Below are 18314 nucleotides of genomic sequence, written 5' to 3' on the forward strand. Positions count from 1 at the left end.
AACATACTTTGGTGATATCGTTATCGACCTACTGCATACCCCTTAAATGTATACATTTTAGTGTACAGGGTTTGCTATTAGCATGCTAACACTCATTAAGAATAACTGGTAGAATCACTAGTATAGCTTGCCATCGATTGCATTCACTGGTTGAATTTGACGTAACTTTTGAGTGTAATGGAGTTGACTGGTGACTGACGTGAATCAGGTTTTCCGTTCTGAATGTGGCACCTGACATTTGACTGTCAGCATTTTAATTTTCTGGACATTTGACTGTCAGCATTTTAATTTACCGGACATTTGACTGTCAGCATTTTAATTTTCCGGACATTTGACTGTCAGCATTTTAATTTTCCGGACATTTGACTGTCAGCATTTTAATTTACCGGACATTTGACTGTCAGCATTTTAATTTACCGGACATTTGACTGTCAGCATTTTAATTTTCTGGACATTTGACTGTCAGCATTTTAATTTACCGGACATTTGACTGTCAGCATTTTAATTTACCGGACATTTGAGAAGTATACCGGACCCACATACATTGGGTGTGTAATGTGATTAGGGCCTCCACCACGGTGCTCAGAATGACAGAAATCACATTTCGATTATGGTAATTTATCTTAAGAGAACATGCAATGAGACAAGGATTGCATGAGTAGGCTAATTGGGATATATCATTTTGCCGATTTAATTCCTAGCCTTATGGACAATCTGCCTATGAGTCTATTTCAATCTACTATCTCCCATAGTAGTAAAGTTGACCAATTATATTGGTCATCTTGTCGAGAAAGAAATAGCCCAAACAGACTTTGGGACAATAGATCCCAAATTCAACCAGTAGACCTACCGTAGACGACATACTTACATAAAAAAATAAAATAATAATAATAATTTAAGCAATGTGTCTGATGAAATAGATGAATGTTTATCTTAAAATGTTTGGAACTAGTTTCTCTTAACAGTATTAGCACAGCGATGCCTACAAGGCAGTAGGCTACACGTGAATGTGCACTTGGCTACTGGACAAACAAAACAAGTTGAAAACCAGTAGAATATCAGAGAAATAGGCTGCTGTTTTCAATGGCATATTGAAGTCTATTAAAATAATTACCTCCACAGATATGGTTGGAATTTGCCAAGGTAAATAAAACACACCTCATAATATATAGTAAAGTGTTCAGGTTTCAAACAATTTAGTACCCATAGATTTTCAAAATGGCTACTGCCTCCAGCTCATTGCAAAGTGGTGTGTGACACGTTAATGAATCCTGCCTTCCATTGCCTATGCATTTGAATGGCAAATGGGAAGCGCGCTTTAATTACCAGTTGAGAAATAAAAATAGGAGCTGTTGTTAATCATGGCCCTAAAACAATTTTTAAAACACGATTATGAATTGTTGAGCAGTGATTGAGCTTATAAAATCTCTATTCTGTGCTATGTGATAAAGATGCATAACGAACATACACACGTGCTAATTTAATTCTACTAAATTGTGCCAATGAATCTATAGACTGATAATGTATTTATATCAACCGGTATTGAATAGGCTTATTTTTCAATGGGAATATTTCATTTTTTTACCTGACAATTGGCTGCTGCACATTTTATAGCTATTACCTGCTGTGAATATATATCATTCACAACATTTGGACGGGAGCTATAATCCAGTCATAAAACAAAACAACTGTAAACTGTTTGAATTTAGGCTTGTCTGAACGGCCTTCAATGGGGAAAGATTGCTTCTGTACCCCACTTCTGTGATTTTAGTTGAAAATGTCACTTTCCCATGTGGACCTATGAGTGCAGCGCAGTATGTTGTGGGGCTTTAGGCCTTCCTGCTTTTGAAGTTGTCCTTGGGAAGGGGGTTGTGAAGTGGACATGATGTCCTTTCAAAGATGTTCTGCAGGGTAAATAAGACGCGTGTGTTGCAGGGTCAATAAGACGCGTGTGTTGCAGGGTCAATAAGACGGGTGTGTTGCAGGGTAAATAAGACGCGTGTGTTGCAGGGTAAATAAGACGCGTGTGTTGCAGGGTCAATAAGACGGGTGTGTTGCAGGGTCAATAAGACGGGTGTGTTGCAGGGTAAATAAGACGCGTGTGTTGCAGGGTAAATAAGACGCGTGTGTTGCAGGGTCAATAAGACGGGTGTGTTGCAGGGTAAATAAGACGCGTGTGTTGCAGGGTCAATAAGACGGGTGTGTTGCAGGGTAAATAAGACGGGTGTGTTGCAGGGTAAATAAGACGCGTGTGTTGCAGGGTAAATAAGACGCGTGTGTTGCAGGGTAAATAAGACGCGTGTGTTGCAGGGTAAATAAGACGCGTGTGTTGCAGGGTAAATAAGACGCGTGTGTTGCAGGGTAAATAAGACGCGTGTGTTGCAGGGTAAATAAGACGCGTGTGTTGCATTGTAAATAAGACGCGTGTGTTGCAGGGTCAATAAGACGCGTGTGTTGCAGGGTCAATAAGACGCGTGTGTTGCAGGGTCAATAAGACGCGTGTGTTGCAGGGTCAATAAGACGCGTGTGTTGCAGGGTCAATAAGACGCGTGTGTTGCAGGGTCAATAAGACGCGTGTGTTGCAGGGTCAATAAGACGCGTGTGTTGCAGGGTCAATAAGACGCGTGTCTAGGAAAAGGTTCAAAAGGCTTAAGCTTGGACATGAGAGAATATCCCATTTGTGTGTTTGCCTGCCCTGGGAATAGGCAAAGTGTTGGGGTGTGTGCTGTCTGCTTAATCCCTGTGGGTGCGGTGTGTGTTGTATTGAGCTAGCTTAAAGGGACATTTTAAAAACTTTCAACTTCCAATTCATCACCTCCAGCACCCCAACATCAACATATGTAAAAAATGGCAGTTTTCTATGTTTTGTAGAAAAAAGATAAGTGTTTCCAATGACATCATCAACCAATCAGCAGACAATTAGTAGGTAATGCCTACACACAATTGGTTAAAATAGCATGATGCACACCTTATCGTCTATCTTTTTAAATGCAAAACATAGAAACACACCATTTTCACCAATGTTGATGTTGGGGTGATGCTAGAGATGATGAATATAAAGTAAATAAAAAAAGTGATGTTTCACTTTAGCTTAACTGTCTCTCTGTCTGTGGCGCTGCAGCTTATGGAGATTCACTCACTTCCTGGAAATTGGGAGCTGAGAGATGGAGCAGCTTTAGCCCAGAGACTCGTGTGTGTGTGTGTGTTACTGAACTAGCCGGCAACCAGGCTGTGTGTGTTACTGAACTAGCTGGCAACCAGGCAGTGGGTGTGTGTGTGTGTTACTGAACTAGCCGGCAACCAGGCTGTGTGTGTTACTGAACTAGCCGGCAACCAGGCTGTGTGTGTTACTGAACTAGCTGGCAACCAGGCAGTGGGTGTGTGTGTGTGTGTTACTGAACTAGCCGGCAACCAAGCAGTGTGTGTGTGTGTGTGTGTGTTACTGAACTAGCCGGCAACCAGGGTGTGTGTGTGTTACTGAACTAGCCGGCAACCAGGCTGTGTGTGTGTGTGTGTGTGTGTGCGCGCGCGCACGCGCCTGTGCCTGACTCTGGAGCAATCCCATAAACTTGCATAATGAAAAAGGATCCTGTGAATTTCTCTGGTTGTCTGATGAGGCAGTTCATTAAGGAGTTCTCCTCGTCATCATGTTTTTGATTAGCTCTGTTGTAGAAGGAAAATATTCACCCGTTTGTAAATTGTTAATGAATGACAAAACAATAAAGTTTATTTTTTTAGTTGCATTTTCCTGTTTTTGTCCCGACTAAAAAAAACATTGAATCTCGTTCCAATATCAGTCACTCATTTCTTTCACATCTTCTGTCTCTTTTATTCACTCAGGCTTTTTCTCTCTTGCTCTCTTGTTCTTGCTTTCTCGTTCTCGCTCAATCTCTCTTTTTGTCCTCATGCAATTCTTTCCTTTTCCTCCGTTAACCATGGCAGTGGTATACAATGTCTACTGTTAACTTCCTTGTTGTGAGTGATGTTAGGGGAAATGGTTTGTATCAGTCATCCATTGTAGATAGGCAGGCAAAGTGCGAGTGAAGTTGGCCGTGGTGAATGACTAATACAATGAGCTTTAGCTCACTCTACAATCACTGCCTTGCTTTGCTCTTTAAAGGAGAAATGCAGTTTCTTGGAAATAAATGTTTTGAAATGCTGCTTATTGTTGCATGATGACATTGATCGATATGAATGTGAAAACAGGCCTAGTACTGATATTAACAGATTGATCATGCGCTTGGCAGGTTGATCATGTGGTTGGCAGGTTGATCATGTGGTTGCACTCTGAAAAGGAAAGTGAATGAATGGGATGAGTGTCTGACCTGAATAAAGGGACATGGTGAAAGATCATTCATTTACACTGCCCTGTTGTACCTCTACTCCTCTCGTCTGGCTCACCTGTATGTGGCTACTGTCAGTCACATCCATCGAGATGGAATAAGAATATGTAAAACGTGGTATCACTAGTTTAACATCTATGACCAAACCCCCCCTATTCTGACTGACTGTTTTGTCAGACCTCCACACCATCCGGACAGGTCTCAGGCAGTGAGGGTTGGAGAACACTGAGATGCGATCAGACAAGACGCATGGATTACAGATTACATGATGCTGATGTGCTTTTGTGCAGTAAGGGTTTCTCTAGGTCAGGGATGGGCAACTGCTGACCCCCTTTTGTAGGCCAGCGGATCAATTCCCCTCCACCACTCAGGGTCTCAGCTTACTGTTGAGAGTTAGAATAGTAGAATACACAAGATGCTATTTGTTTGTGCATCAGAAGTTTGTTTTGTATTTATATATTTTTTTATAATTTGTTGTTGTATTTTACCCCCCCCTTTCTCCCCAATTTCGATCTTGTCTCATCGCTGCAACTCCTCAACGGGGTCGGGAGAAGAAGGTCGAGTCATGCTTCTCCCGAAACACAACCTGCCAAACCGTGCTTCTTCGCTCGTTTAACCCGGAAGCCATCCACACCAATGTGTCGGAGGAAACACAGTTCAGCAAACGACGAGGTCAGCCTGTAGGTGCCCGGCCCGCCACAAGGAGTCCCTAGAGCGTGAGGAGCCAAGTAAAGCCCCCCCCGGCCAAACCCTCCCCTAACTGCGACGCTGCGCCACTCGGGAGTCCCTGCAGTTTTTCTCTTATGTCAGTTAATGTCCATGTACTCTTATCTCCACCCGGCACAGCCAGAAGAGGACTGGCCACCCCTCAGTGTCTGGTTCCTCTAAGTTTCTTCATAGGTTCCAGACTTTCTAGGGTGTTTTTCCTAGCCTTGGTGCTTCTAATCTGTATTGCCTGGTCTTTGGAGTATAGGCTCAGTTTCTGTGTAAGCACTTTGACAATTGCTGATGTAAAAAGGGCTTTATAAATACATTTTGATTGATTTGACTGACAGTCAAATTGCATGTCAGCAAAAATAAAATAAAAATAGACTAAAATAGTTAGTCTAGCTGCCAGCTATCTAAACTTGTAGGAATCATGGTTGAATTACCAACTGAGGGGCCCCCGTTGATTTTGTTAGTCACTCACTCAGATATCATATTAAAAACTGCTAACATTTATTTCCGCCTCATGGTGCGGCAGGGTAGCTTAGTGGTTAGAGCGTTGGACTAGTAACCGAAAGTTCATATCCCCAAGCGGACAAGGTACAAATCTGTTGTTCTTCCCCTGAACAGGCAGTTAACCCACTAAGCTGTCATTGAAAATAAGAATTTGTTCTTAACTGACTTGCCTAGTTAAATAAAGGTAAAATAAATAACAAATATTTCCGCCTCATGGCAAAATGTATAGAATGGCAGGAAATGAACTCTAAAATGTACATTTTTGCTCTCTGCTGTCAAGAGGGAGTCCCCTAAAAAACATTTAGCTTAGGGCCCTCAAAAGGCTCCATCAGGCTCTGACTGCATGTGTGGGAAAACAGACCTGCAAACCACTCCGGCCCCTCATGAGCCCAGATTTGTTTTCATCCCCATCATAGGTAACCATCCTTGGTCTAGGGTAATGATCCCTAGATGAGAGATCTGAGGAGCATGGAGAGGGAGGAGGGATGACTCGTCCAGCAGGAAGCGCATTTACCTCCCCCCACAAATAATTTCATATTTAAACATTTAAATTGTACAACAATTTCATGTGAATCTGATAACTGTAATGTGTAGACTTTCCACTGTACCGTTTGTCATTGATGAGAATGTCTCAGATGACAACCGAACTGACATCATATTCATTAAGTACTGTTACCCAGTCTAGGGGGGATGGTAACGAGACCCGTAACAACTCATGTAAAGTATACTAGTGAAACGTCAAACACTCATGGTTTATTTTTAAACACACGGTAAAGGGGGGCGGGAAAAGGGGCTGAGCTGGACCCAAGGAAAGAAACAAATATCCAAAAACACCCCTAAGCTGGACCAGCCTACTTCAATACAGCTAATTAACTAACCAAAAATACAGCGGGTGGTCCACCCAGTTCTAACTAGGGTATATAGACAAAGTATTCCTACGGGTAGTGTATGCCCATGGGCAACTTGTCTTGGCACCCCCTTTTCCCACCATCAAACAAATAGTCAAACACCATAACAAAGGTGTTATGGGCCAGTGTCATGACACCTCCTAGCTCCATGTTATACCAGCCTCACCTCTCCCAGCTCCATCTTCTACCAGCCTCTCCTCTCCTAGCTCCATGTTATACCAGCCTCACCCCTCCCAGCTCCATGTTATACCAGCCTCACCCCTCCCAGCTCCATGTTATACCAGCCTCACCCCTCCCAGCTCCTTGTTATACCAGCCTCACCTCTCCCAGCTCCATCTTATACCAGCCTCACCTCTCCTAGCTCCATTTTATACCAGCCTCACCCCTCCCAGCTCCATGTTATACCAGCCTCAGCCCTCCCAGCTCCATCTTATACCAGCCTCAGCCCTCCCAGCTCCATCTTATACCAGCCTCAGCCCTCCCAGCTCCATGTTATATCAGCCTCAGCCCTCCCAGCTCCATCTTATACCAACCTCAGCCCTCCCAGCTCCATGTTATACCAACCTCAGCCCTCACAGCTCCATGTTATACCAACGTCACCCCTCCTAGCTCCATGCCATAGCATCCTCCTAGCTCCATGCCATACTAGCCTCCTAGCTTCGTGCCATACATGCCTCCTAGCTTCGTGCCAAACCTCCCAGCTAAGAGCCTCCCAGCTCTTAGTTCCATGCCATACCAGCCTGATAGCTCCATGCCATACCAGCCTCCCAGCGCCTAGCTCCGTGCCATACCAGCCTCACCCGCTGTGCCTCACACACCCATTCCTCAACCACTGGGTGCCATACAACAGGGAACTGACAGGAAGGAAGAAAGGAGAGGGTGCAGAGAGAGAGGGAAGAAAGGAGAGAAGCAGGGGGAAATACAGAGACCGAGAGAGATGGAGAGAGAAAGTGGATTCGCCAACTATCTACAAGTTCAATGAATTAAATTCCTGAGTGAAATTAAGTAACAATTGGAAGAAATTGACACAAGCTCTGACCTGCCGCCCACGTGTTTTTATAGTCAATTCATTAAATTGAACTTTTGATGAAATGCATGTATTTTCTGGCTGTTGAACGGTAGTAGTATATATATATATATTGTAATCAGTTTTTGTCCTTTCGCGACATAACAATGCAATTGAATTACATTTAGCACTAAACAATAACAATAACTCAGAGATGAATATACAGTACCAATGAAAAGCCCGGACACACCCAGCCACTCATTTGAATGGGTAGGTGTGTCCAATCCCCCGACCGGCACAGTACAGCTACCCTGGGGCGGCAGGGTAGCCTAGTGGTTAGTGTTGGACTAGTAACCGGAAGGTTGCAAGTTCAAACCCCCAAGCTGACAAGGTACAAATCTGTCGTTCTGCCCCCTGAACAGGCAGTTAACCCACTGTTCCTATGCCGTCATTGAAAATACGAATTTGTTCTTAACTGACTTGCCTAGTTAAATAAAGGTAAAATAAATAATAACATCCTCCAGTGTGTCCTCAACTAGACTGTGTAAAAGGTCTTTCATACACTCCACTGTATTTATGTGGATTTTGGGAACCCCTCTGATCCGAAGTGTGTTTCTGTGACTAGCTTTCCTGGTATTGTACTCGTTCTTCCAGATTTTCAATCACAATCTCAATTTCTTTCAACAGTGTGGTTTAGGCGGGTGTTCTTGTCCTCCAATGTTGATATCCTCTCTTCGGCATTTGTAACTTGGTTGTGGAGAGTGTCCACTTTTGTTTTCAGTGCGCTCACTGTATGTTGTATTTCAGCCACATCCTTGCCCTCTTTTGCAATTTTCTCTTTGATATTTTTGTTCATTTTGCGAATCTACTTTAGAACTGGGTCACCAGGCTGTTCTTCTCCACCATTTGTTGCTAGCAGCAGCTGCAGGTAGAGGCAACTTTTTCGTGTTTTTTTGTCAAGTGTCTGCTTTTGTGTGTTTCTAAGTCATTTTTTCCATGTAACCGATATCTTGGACAAGTAGTTAACAAAATGTGAAATTAGGCGTTGAATAATTGGGTTGTAGCTACACAGCCCCTTTAGTTAGCTGCTGCTCTTTGCAACATTGTCGCGGGAAGTCGACAGGTAGGCTATATTAAGTACAGGCTATGTGTAGCAAAGCAACCCCCCCCCCCCCCCCCTCTTCCTCGCTAATCCAATCTCACTTTTTCTCAATGCCCATTTTAAAGGCAAATTTAAAAGCCCTAATGCAATTTCAAAGCCTCTCTGACCGTCCTCTCACTTCACTGTTTGTGACTTGCAATTGAAGAAGAGTGGGAGAGAAGGGGTTGTAGGTGGAAGGAAGAGAGGGGGAAGTAGAGAGGGATGTAGGGGGAGGAAGAGAGGGGGAAGTAGAGAGGGATGTCGGGGGAGGAAGAGGGGAGGGACCAAGTGATTGAAAGGAAAGAAGAGGGCAAGGAGAGATGGAGAAAGTGATTAAAAGAAAGAGCGGGTGGGAGGGAATTAAAGATTTAGAAGGGAAGGGAGTGAGAGAGGGAATGATAGAGGGAGAGAGATTGTCTGAGTGTTTTCATCACAGGAGTGAAGTTGTGTCTGCTTGCATAAAACATGGAGCTGTCCTAACCACAGTGCTCAGTAGCACATATGCTCTGGCCATAGGTGATTTGTAGAGCAGCTATTCCAGGGCACCTTTGTGTGTGTGTGTGTGTGTGTCTTTTGAGAAAGTGTGTGTGTGTAAATGACTGTGTACGTTTGTGTGTGAGGGAGGATTGGGCAGAGGAGGCTGGGACGGGGAAGGGCCGTATTTCATCATCGGGATCACCGATTTTAAAACATTACATCTTATGCGCGTGGCTAGCCAGCACTACTGAGCAGAGCTGTTTGTGTGTGTGTGTGTGTCCATACGGGGGCTGGGGTAAAGGGTCTGGCCCCATAGGGTAGCCCAGCAATTCCACCTGCCTCAGCTAATCAAAAGCTTGGTGATTGGTTGATACGTTTAATTGAAACAGTTGTGTTAGTTTGGATTTGATCCACATTGAAAAACGCAGATCCAGGATTTTATTGTCCCTATGGTACCCCTGTGTCTCTCCCATCCTCACCCTCTGTCCTAGAGAGAAGGACATCCCTTAGTGAAAGCAGTTTACTTTAAGCTTGGCTTTCTCTACCCCTCTCTCGGTCTTATACAATACTTGCCCAGCCACTCACTCGGTCAATCCCAGGCCAAAACATGTCTAAAAATACTGGGGATGCTGGAGGACTGAAATGACTTTTTCCTTCCTCCTTGGAGCCAGGGCTCCACGCACGCTGGGCAATTTAAATGCTAATCTAGGGACTATTTACTGGCTATTAAGAGGTAATTGAGTCTTCATCCTCTGTGGCTCTCGCCATGCCGCGGGTTCAACAGAAAATATGTTTTTGTTTTGTTAGAGGGGTGAGATGAGAATTGTCGCTGTGTCCTTGTGTGTGGGAAGTTTTGCTAACACAGCATTGCTAGGAAATGTGTGTGGGTGTGTGTTTGCGTGCCAGTTAGTCAGTCAGTGCCAAAATGAGGACCCAATCATCACAAACTTGACCCCCGGTCCACCTTTTCCCCTTTCTCTTCTCTAGTCCAATCATGTCGGATGTGGTTAGCATAAAGATCAATCAGGATTGGCGGGAGCCTCCAGATTACTAGAAGATGACTCTGAGGCTTTTTGGACAGGAGGCTGATGTTGCTTTGTTAGCACAATGTTGTTGGGTGTAGCGCCCAGCAGAACCAACAAACTCTGAGTTTACATTAATCAATGCAACAGGGTGGAGAGCGGATAGGGGGAGGTGTGTGTGTGTGAGAAAGAGATGCTGCACACATTGGATAGAGGGATACAATGAGTGAATGTGTGATGGAGTTTTCATGAGTGTTAAGTGTGTATGATTTGCTTGTGTGTAGTTTGCAAAGTTGACTTAGTTTACGTAGATATGAGGGTTCTTGTCAGCAGCCACAGAGGAGGAATGCTGTTTGCTTGTTGAAGAGCCCTGCACCATGCTCACTCCTCAAGTGTGTGTGTGTGTGTGTGTTTGAAGTCCTGACGTGAGGAGAAGACAAAGAGGTGGCGTCTCGATTGAAGCTCAAGTTGCTTTCCACTGAAGGCATCATCCCAGACATCAAAGGTTCCTAGCCAAGCGCCTGCTACAGTAGCTGCATCGGCCCTGCACTCAGAATACAGAGTCTAGCCTAGCACACACCACACCACTCAGCATACAGTCTAACCTAGCACACACCACACCACTCAGCATACAGAGTTTAGCCTAGCACACACCTCAGCATACAGTCTAACCTAGCACACACCTCACCACTCAGCATACAGTCTAGCCTAGCGCACACCACACCACTCAGCATACAGAGCCTAGCCTAGCGCACACCACAACTCGGCATACAGAGTCTAGCCTAGTGCACACCACACCACTCAGCATACAGCGTCTAGCCTAGCCTAGCTCACGCCACACCTTACCACTCAGCATACAGAGCCTAGCCTAGCACACACCACAACTCAGCATACAGAGTCTAACCTAGCACACACCACACCACTCAGCATACAGAGTCTAACCTAGCACACACCACACCATACAGAGTCTAGCCTAGCACATACCACACCACACCTCACCACTCAGCATACAGAGCCTAGCCTAGCGCACACCTCACCACTCAGCATAGAGTCTAGCCTAGCACACACCTCACCACTCAGCATACAGAGTCTAACCTAGCACACACCACTCAGCATACAGAGTCTAACCTAGCGCACACCACACCACACAGCATACAGAGTCTAACCTAGCACACACCACACCATACAGAGTCTAGCCTAGCACATACCACACCACACCTCACCACTCAGCATACAGAGCCTAGCCTAGCGCACACCTCACCACTCAGCATAGAGTCTAGCCTAGCACACACCTCACCACTCAGCATACAGAGTCTAACCTAGCACACACCACTCAGCATACAGAGTCTAACCTAGCGCACACCACACCACACAGCATACAGAGTCTAACCTAGCACACACCACACAGCATACAGAGTCTAGCCTAGCACATACCACACCACACCTCATCACTCAGCATACAGAGTCTAGCCTAGCGTCCACCACACCTCACCACTCAGCATACAGAGTCTAGCCTAGCACACACCTCACCACTCAGCATACAGAGTCTAACCTAGCACACACCACACCTCAGCATACAGAGTCTAGCCTAGCCTAGCGCACACCACACCTCACCACTCAGCGTACAGAGTCCAACCTAGCCTAGCACACACCTCCCCACTGAACATACAGAGTCTAACCTAGCCTAGCACACATCTCACCACTCAGCATACACAGTCTAGCCTAGCACACACCTCAGCATACAGAGTCTAACCTAGCGTAGCGCACACCACACCACTCAGCATACAGTCTAACCTAGCACACACCACACCACACAGCATACAGAGTCTAGCCTAGCACATACCACACCACACCTCACCTCTCAGCATACAGAGCCTAGCCTAGCGCACACCTCACCCCTCAGCATAGAGTCTAGCCTAGCACACACCTCAGCATAGAGTCTAGCCTAGCACACACTTCACCACTCAGCATAGTCTAGCCTAGCACACACCACATCTCACTACACAGCATACAGTCTAGCCTAGCCTAGCACACACCACACCTCACCGCTCAGCATACAGAGAATAGCCTAGCCTAGCGCACACCACACCATTCCTCACCACACTGCCCCTCAACCCACCACACCACACTGCCCCTCAGCTCACCACACCACACTGCCCCTCAGCTCACCACACCACACTGCCCCTCAGCTCACCACACCGCACTGCCCCTCAGCTCGCCACACCACACTGCCCCTCACCTCGCCACACCACACTGCCCCTCACCTCGCCACACCACACTGCTCCTCACCTCGCCACACCACACTGCTCCTCACCTCGCCACACCACACTGCTCCTCACCTCGCCACACCACACTGCTCCTCACCTCGCCACACCACACTGCTCCTCACCTCGCCTCACGCGCTGCCCCTCGCCTCACGCGCTGCCCCTCGCCTCACCTCTCTGCCCCTCACCTAACCACGCTGCTCCTCACCTCGCCACACCGCGCTGCCCCTCACCACACTGCCCCTCACCTCAACACCCCTACTTGCTCACACATTAACTTTTCGAACACACACATTCTCTTTCAAACACACACGCTCAGCCAACTCTGAGTGCAAGAGATAAGCATGCATCGCCTCACAGCTTTCCTATAACAAGCCCCCCTATAGCCCTCCTGCCCTCCAACCCTCCCATCCTCCCCCAGGCTGTTCTTTTAATCCACTACCCAGTGAAAAGACCCAGTGCAGTTAATAGTCATGAATAGCAAGGTCAGCGCCAGGGGACGGCCAAACAAAGGATGAAGCTGCCGTCATTGAAGCACAGCAATTTAGAGGGTGTTAACTGTTAACCCAACATGACCACAGAGGGGGAAAACGCTTAGGATTGACCAGCGATTACCAATTATCCATTTAGCTGCCACGATAATGCTCAGCTCCACTAATCTCTATTGCCACTTCACCTGTCATGGTGGCATCGTTGTATCGTAACTGTCCTAAAGCTGGGTTGTGACGGGATTGAAATAAATGTCAGATTTTGACTCATGTATCAGTTGTTAGGGGCAACTTCAACTTGTTTGACCGCAACATTCTAACCTGTCTAAATGTTGTCTAACCTCGTAGTTATTTTTATTGGCTGTTTTGTTGACACTTGTTCTGTGTTTCTCATTGGCCAGGTATCGAGTGTCCGCGCGGCTCCAGGAACATGCCCGGCGGCATGCAGGTGGCTGAGCCCTTCAGCGACGAGGCCATGGCCTTCACCAAGGAGCTGGTACTACAGAGAGAGGTAAGCGCAACATTCATTTTGGCTCCAATTTCTTTGATTTCAGTGGTTTTACTTGCGACTTGCGACCAGCATGTTTGGCTGGTTTTGCGGTCGGACATATTGGATCACATTCGACCTCCAGTTTCATTTTGTCTCCTGGCTTTCTTTAGTGTGGTTTTTGATGACTCTGGGTGTGTTTGTAAATTCACTCTGCAGTGCCAGAGTGTGCTCAGAGTGTGGTCTGGGCATTCGTAAATTCAGAGCGTTGTCAGATTGTCCCTTCGCAAATTCAGAACGTGTCTTTCTCTGAGGGTTCAGAGACTACACTGGACGTAGGGTTGATTCGAGCGTTCTGACCTCACAACGGCAGTCAAGCATCCAAGCTAACATTGACTAGCTTGCTAGATTCTTCTGGACACAAATGAGAGAACACCTCACTCTGACCATTTTACTCACCATAGTAGAGCTGGTTTGGCTGTTTTCATGTTCATGTTTTCATGTTATTTAGAGTTGGTGATTCTAACTGTGCTGCTGGCAACAAATTAATTACGCTTTTTTGCCGACGTTTACTGACACCGGCCATATTCAACGGGTGTTTAACGTTTGTAAATTCATCAGTTAGTTGTTCTGCGCTTTAGCACACTCGGACGAGTGCTCTGAAATTGGAGTTGATAACCAGAGTGAATTTATGAACGCACCCTCTGAGTTGCGTGGAAGGTCAACAATTTTGGATCATGTTTGACCTCCATTTAGGTTAATCTATGGAACTCTGGTGCCTAGTTTCCCTTGGTGAATGCCATTCTAAATTGATGTTAGGAGTTGTTTGTGTTAACTGTGAACCGAGGCCTAGTCTTCCCTCCCCTCATGTCCTTCTGCCAGACATCCTTTTCTGACGGGCCATGGAGAGATGATTCGGTCCTCCACTCCATCAATTGACCAAATCCATAGAACGTCTCAGTTGAATAATGGTAGAGCAGAAAGAAGGGGAGACGGTGAGGACAGGCGAAAATTTAGCCTCCTCAAAACCACTCTCTCTGAAACCCAAAACCTTTCATTGGCCGACTTCCCAACCCCTTTCATACTCTCTGGCAAATGTGGCATTGTCGCACCCTCCCTCCAGATACTCCCTTTTACAAACTGATTCAAGGTCAGTTTTGTATCTCCCCACTAACAATTAAGGGTATAATTTGGCACGGGTAAGCTGATCCTAGATCCTAACGTTTATTGACATGTTAAACAGAAAGCTGCTGAATTAACTGGAGCCCATTGAAGCTAGCTCTGAATCCATGGACAGCTAGCCTACTGTAACTCTCCTCTCCGTTGGCCGTTGGACCCGGTTGAAGGGCTCTGCGGGGGCATGCGTATCCCATGCTCCTTTGAGCCCCTCTAATTGTCATGGAAATGTGGCTTTGAGGCCAAATGTTTTGGCTGGTGTTGAGCTAGAAGGCTAGCCTGTGTAGGATGAGCTGAGCTAGCCAGATTTCTGCACTAGATTCCCAACTGAAAGCTTTGGAAGTGGAATTGAGGTTAGCAGGAGTATTAGTGATGGGGGCACAGTCGGACTCAGACCGCTCTGGCTGACAGGAACACACATACATAACACCCACACATACATCCACACATACACACACACACACACACACATGCATAACACCCACACAAACATACACACACAATATTATACTCAACACAATATAATAATAAGTAATATATGCCATTTAGCTTTTATTGAAAGCGACTTAAAAAATAAACTTATTTTTTAAATGTATTCTTTATTTAAACAAAATCTTATTTACAATGACGGCCTACCAAAAGGCCTCCTACGGGGGCCTGGAATAACTTTTTTAAATAAATAAATACAATATAAATGTAGGACAAAACACACATCACAACAAGAGCGACACAACACTACATAAAGAGAGACCTAAGACAACATAACAGGGCGGTAGAGACAACAATACTTCACATAAAGCAGCAACAAATGTCAGTAAGAGTGTCCATGATTGAGTCTTTGCATGAAGAGATTGAGATAAAACTGTCCAGTTTGAGTGTTTGTTGCAGCTCGTTCCAATTGCTAGCTGCAGCGAACTGAAAAGAAGAGCGACCCATGGATGTGTGTGCTTTGGGGACCTGCAGAACGGGTGTTGTATGTGGAGGATGAGGGCTGCAGTAGATATCTCAGATAGGGGGGGAGTGAGACCTAACAGGGTTTTATAAATAAGCATCTACCAGTGGGTCTTGCGATGGGTATACAGAGATGCCCAGTTTACAGAGGAGTATAGAGTGCAGTGATGTGTCCTATAAGGAGCATGCATGGCGAATCTGATGGCTGAATGGTAAAGAACATCTAGCCGCTCGAGAGCTCCCTTACCTGCCGATCTATAAATTATGTCTCCGTTATCTAGTAGGATGCTCATCTGAATCGGGGTTAGTTTGGCAGCTAGGGTGAAAGAGGAGCGATTACGATAGAGGAAACCAAGTCTAGATTTGTTTTTAGCCTGCAGATTTGATATGTGCTGAGAGAAGGACAGTGTACAGTCTATCCATACTCCCAAGTACTTGTATGAGGTGACTACCTCAAACTCTAAACCCTCAGAGGTAGTAATAACACCTGTGGGAAGAGGGTTATTCTTCTTACCAAACCACATGACCTTTGTTTTGGAGGTGTTCCGAACAAGGCTAAGGGTAGAGAAAGCTTGTTGCACACTAAGAAAGCTTTGTTGTAGAGCATTTAACACAAAATCCGGAGGGGCCAGCTGAGTATAAGACTGTCATCTGCATATAAATGGATGAGAGAGCTTCCTACTGCCTGAGCTATGTTGTTGATGCAAATTGAGAAGAGCGTGGGGCCTAGAATTGAGCCTTGGGGTACTCCCTTGGTGTCAGACAGTGGATGAGACAGCAGATGTTCTGACTTTATAAACTGCACTCTTTGAGAAAGGTAGTTAGCAAGCCAAAGACCCCTCAGAGACACCAATACTCCTTAGCTGGCCAACGCAAATTAAATGGTTACTGTATCAAAAGTTTTGGCCAAGTCAATAAAAATAGCAGCACAATATTGCTTAGAATCAAGGGCAATGGTGACGTCATTGAGGACCTTTTAAGGTTGCAGTGACACATCTATAACCTGAGCAGAAACCAGATTGCATACCAGAGAGAATACTATAGACATCAAGAAAGCCAGCCAGTTGATTATTAACAAGTTTTTCCAACACTTTTATAGTCAGGGCAAAATAGAAATAGGCCTATCACTGTTAGGATCAGCTTGATCTCCCCTTTAAATAAAGGACGAACCGTGGCTGCCTTCCAAGCAATGGAACCTCCCCAGAAAGGAGAGACGGGTTAAAACGGTCGGATATAGGCTTGGTGGTGATAGGGGCAGCAACCTTAAAGATGAAAGGGTCTAAACCATCTCACCCAGATGTGTTTTTGGGGTCAAGTTTCAGGAGCTTGACCCCTAAAGATCTGTCTTGCTGAAAAAGGTTATAACCAGAAAGGTTAACATCAGTATTCAAAACACTCTTCCTTAACCATGTCTCAGTAATGAACAACACATCTGGATTGGAGCTGTGAACCCACACTTTCAATGGATCTTTTTTAGGTCATAAGCTTCTAGTGTTGACATGCAGAAAACCCAAGCTTTTACGAGAGCAGAAATCAGTGAAGCAGATATCAGAGCACAAGTCAGAATTGCGGCAAGCAGCAGTAGGTGGGCCGGGGTGTACATGCACATCAAGGCACGGCATAGTACAGGGAGAGCTCTGCCTGAGCTGACATTTGAATGTGCATCAGATGGTAACAAGATCAAATTGTACAGCAATTTCATCAGGTAATATGAATACAAAGCCGGCGAGAGGTGGTTAGAATAGGATGGGAGGCCAAAAGTCTGTGTAACCAATAGAGAGTCCCTAGTGTGGGAACAAACAGTCTGTCCCACGGTTGGGTAGAGAAAGTTTGTAGTCAACAAAATATGCAGGAGTCACGAGGCAAATGGCAAAATGTACAAGAAAATATATAAAGTGACTTGGGGTCAGAGTAATGTTCAGAGTAATTCGCCCCAACAGTGCGTGAGTGCTGGAGGTGAGCGAAAGCTCGGGAGAGAGGGGTGAGTGTGGTGGAGGTACCTGTACAAGACAAGGGGAGACAGGCCAGGGAGAGAGGGGTGAGTGTGGTGGAGGTACCTGTACCAGACATGGGGAGACAGGCCAGGGAGAGAGGGGTGAGTGTGGTGGGGGTACCTGTACCAGACGGGGAGACAGACCAGGACAGACGGTGAACAGAGAGGGGTGAGTGTGATGGAGGTACCTGTACCAGACGGGGAGACAGGCCAGGGCAGATGGGGAACAGAGAGGGGTGAGTGTGATGGAGGTACCTGTACCAGTCAGGGGGAGACAGGCCAGGGCAGACGGTGAACAGAGAGGGGTGAGTGTGGTGGGGGTACCTGTACCAGACATGGTGAGACAGGCCAGGGCAGATGGGGAACAGAGAGGGGTGAGTGTGATGGAGGTACCTGTACCAGTCAGGGGGAGACAGGCCAGGGCAGACGGTGAACAGAGAGGGGTGAGTGTGATGGAGGTACCTGTACCAGACATGGTGAGACAGGCCAGGGCAGACGGTGAACAGAGAGGGGTGAGTGTGATGGAGGTACCTGTACCAGACAGGGGGAGACAGACCAGGGCAGTCGGTGAACAGAGAGGGGTGAGTGTGGTGGAGGTACCTGTACCAGACGGGGAGACAGATCAGGGCAGATGGGGAACAGAGAGGGGTGAGTGTGATGGAGGTACCTGTACCAGACAGGGGGAGACAGGCCAGGGCAGACGGTGAACAGAGAGGGGTGAGTGTGATGGGGGTACCTATACCAGACAGGGGGAGACAGGCCAGGGCAGACGGTGAACAGAGAGGGGTGAGTGTGATGGAGGTACCTGTACCAGACAGGGGGAGACAGACCAGGGCA

General features: G+C 46.3%; 1 protein-coding gene and 1 long non-coding RNA gene across 2 annotated transcripts in view; one reads left to right on the forward strand and one right to left on the reverse strand.

Moving 5' to 3' along the window:
* Nucleotides 1-18314, reverse strand: part of LOC149972966 (uncharacterized) — a 280595-nt gene that overhangs the window by 98223 nt on the left and 164058 nt on the right. The gene's annotated exons all lie outside the window — the stretch shown is intronic.
* Nucleotides 1-18314, forward strand: part of LOC110499879 (staphylococcal nuclease domain-containing protein 1) — a 319253-nt gene that overhangs the window by 78520 nt on the left and 222419 nt on the right. Inside the window, exon 16 of the mRNA XM_090213660.1 lies at nt 13272-13381. Within this exon, the coding sequence (XP_090069786.1) occupies nt 13272-13381 (110 nt within the window). The remainder of the gene's footprint in view (nt 1-13271; nt 13382-18314) is intronic.

This window comes from Oncorhynchus mykiss, chromosome 21 (assembly GCF_057628025.1).
Source record: "Oncorhynchus mykiss isolate SJ-2025 chromosome 21, ASM5762802v1, whole genome shotgun sequence".
NCBI lineage: Eukaryota > Metazoa > Chordata > Actinopteri > Salmoniformes > Salmonidae > Oncorhynchus > Oncorhynchus mykiss.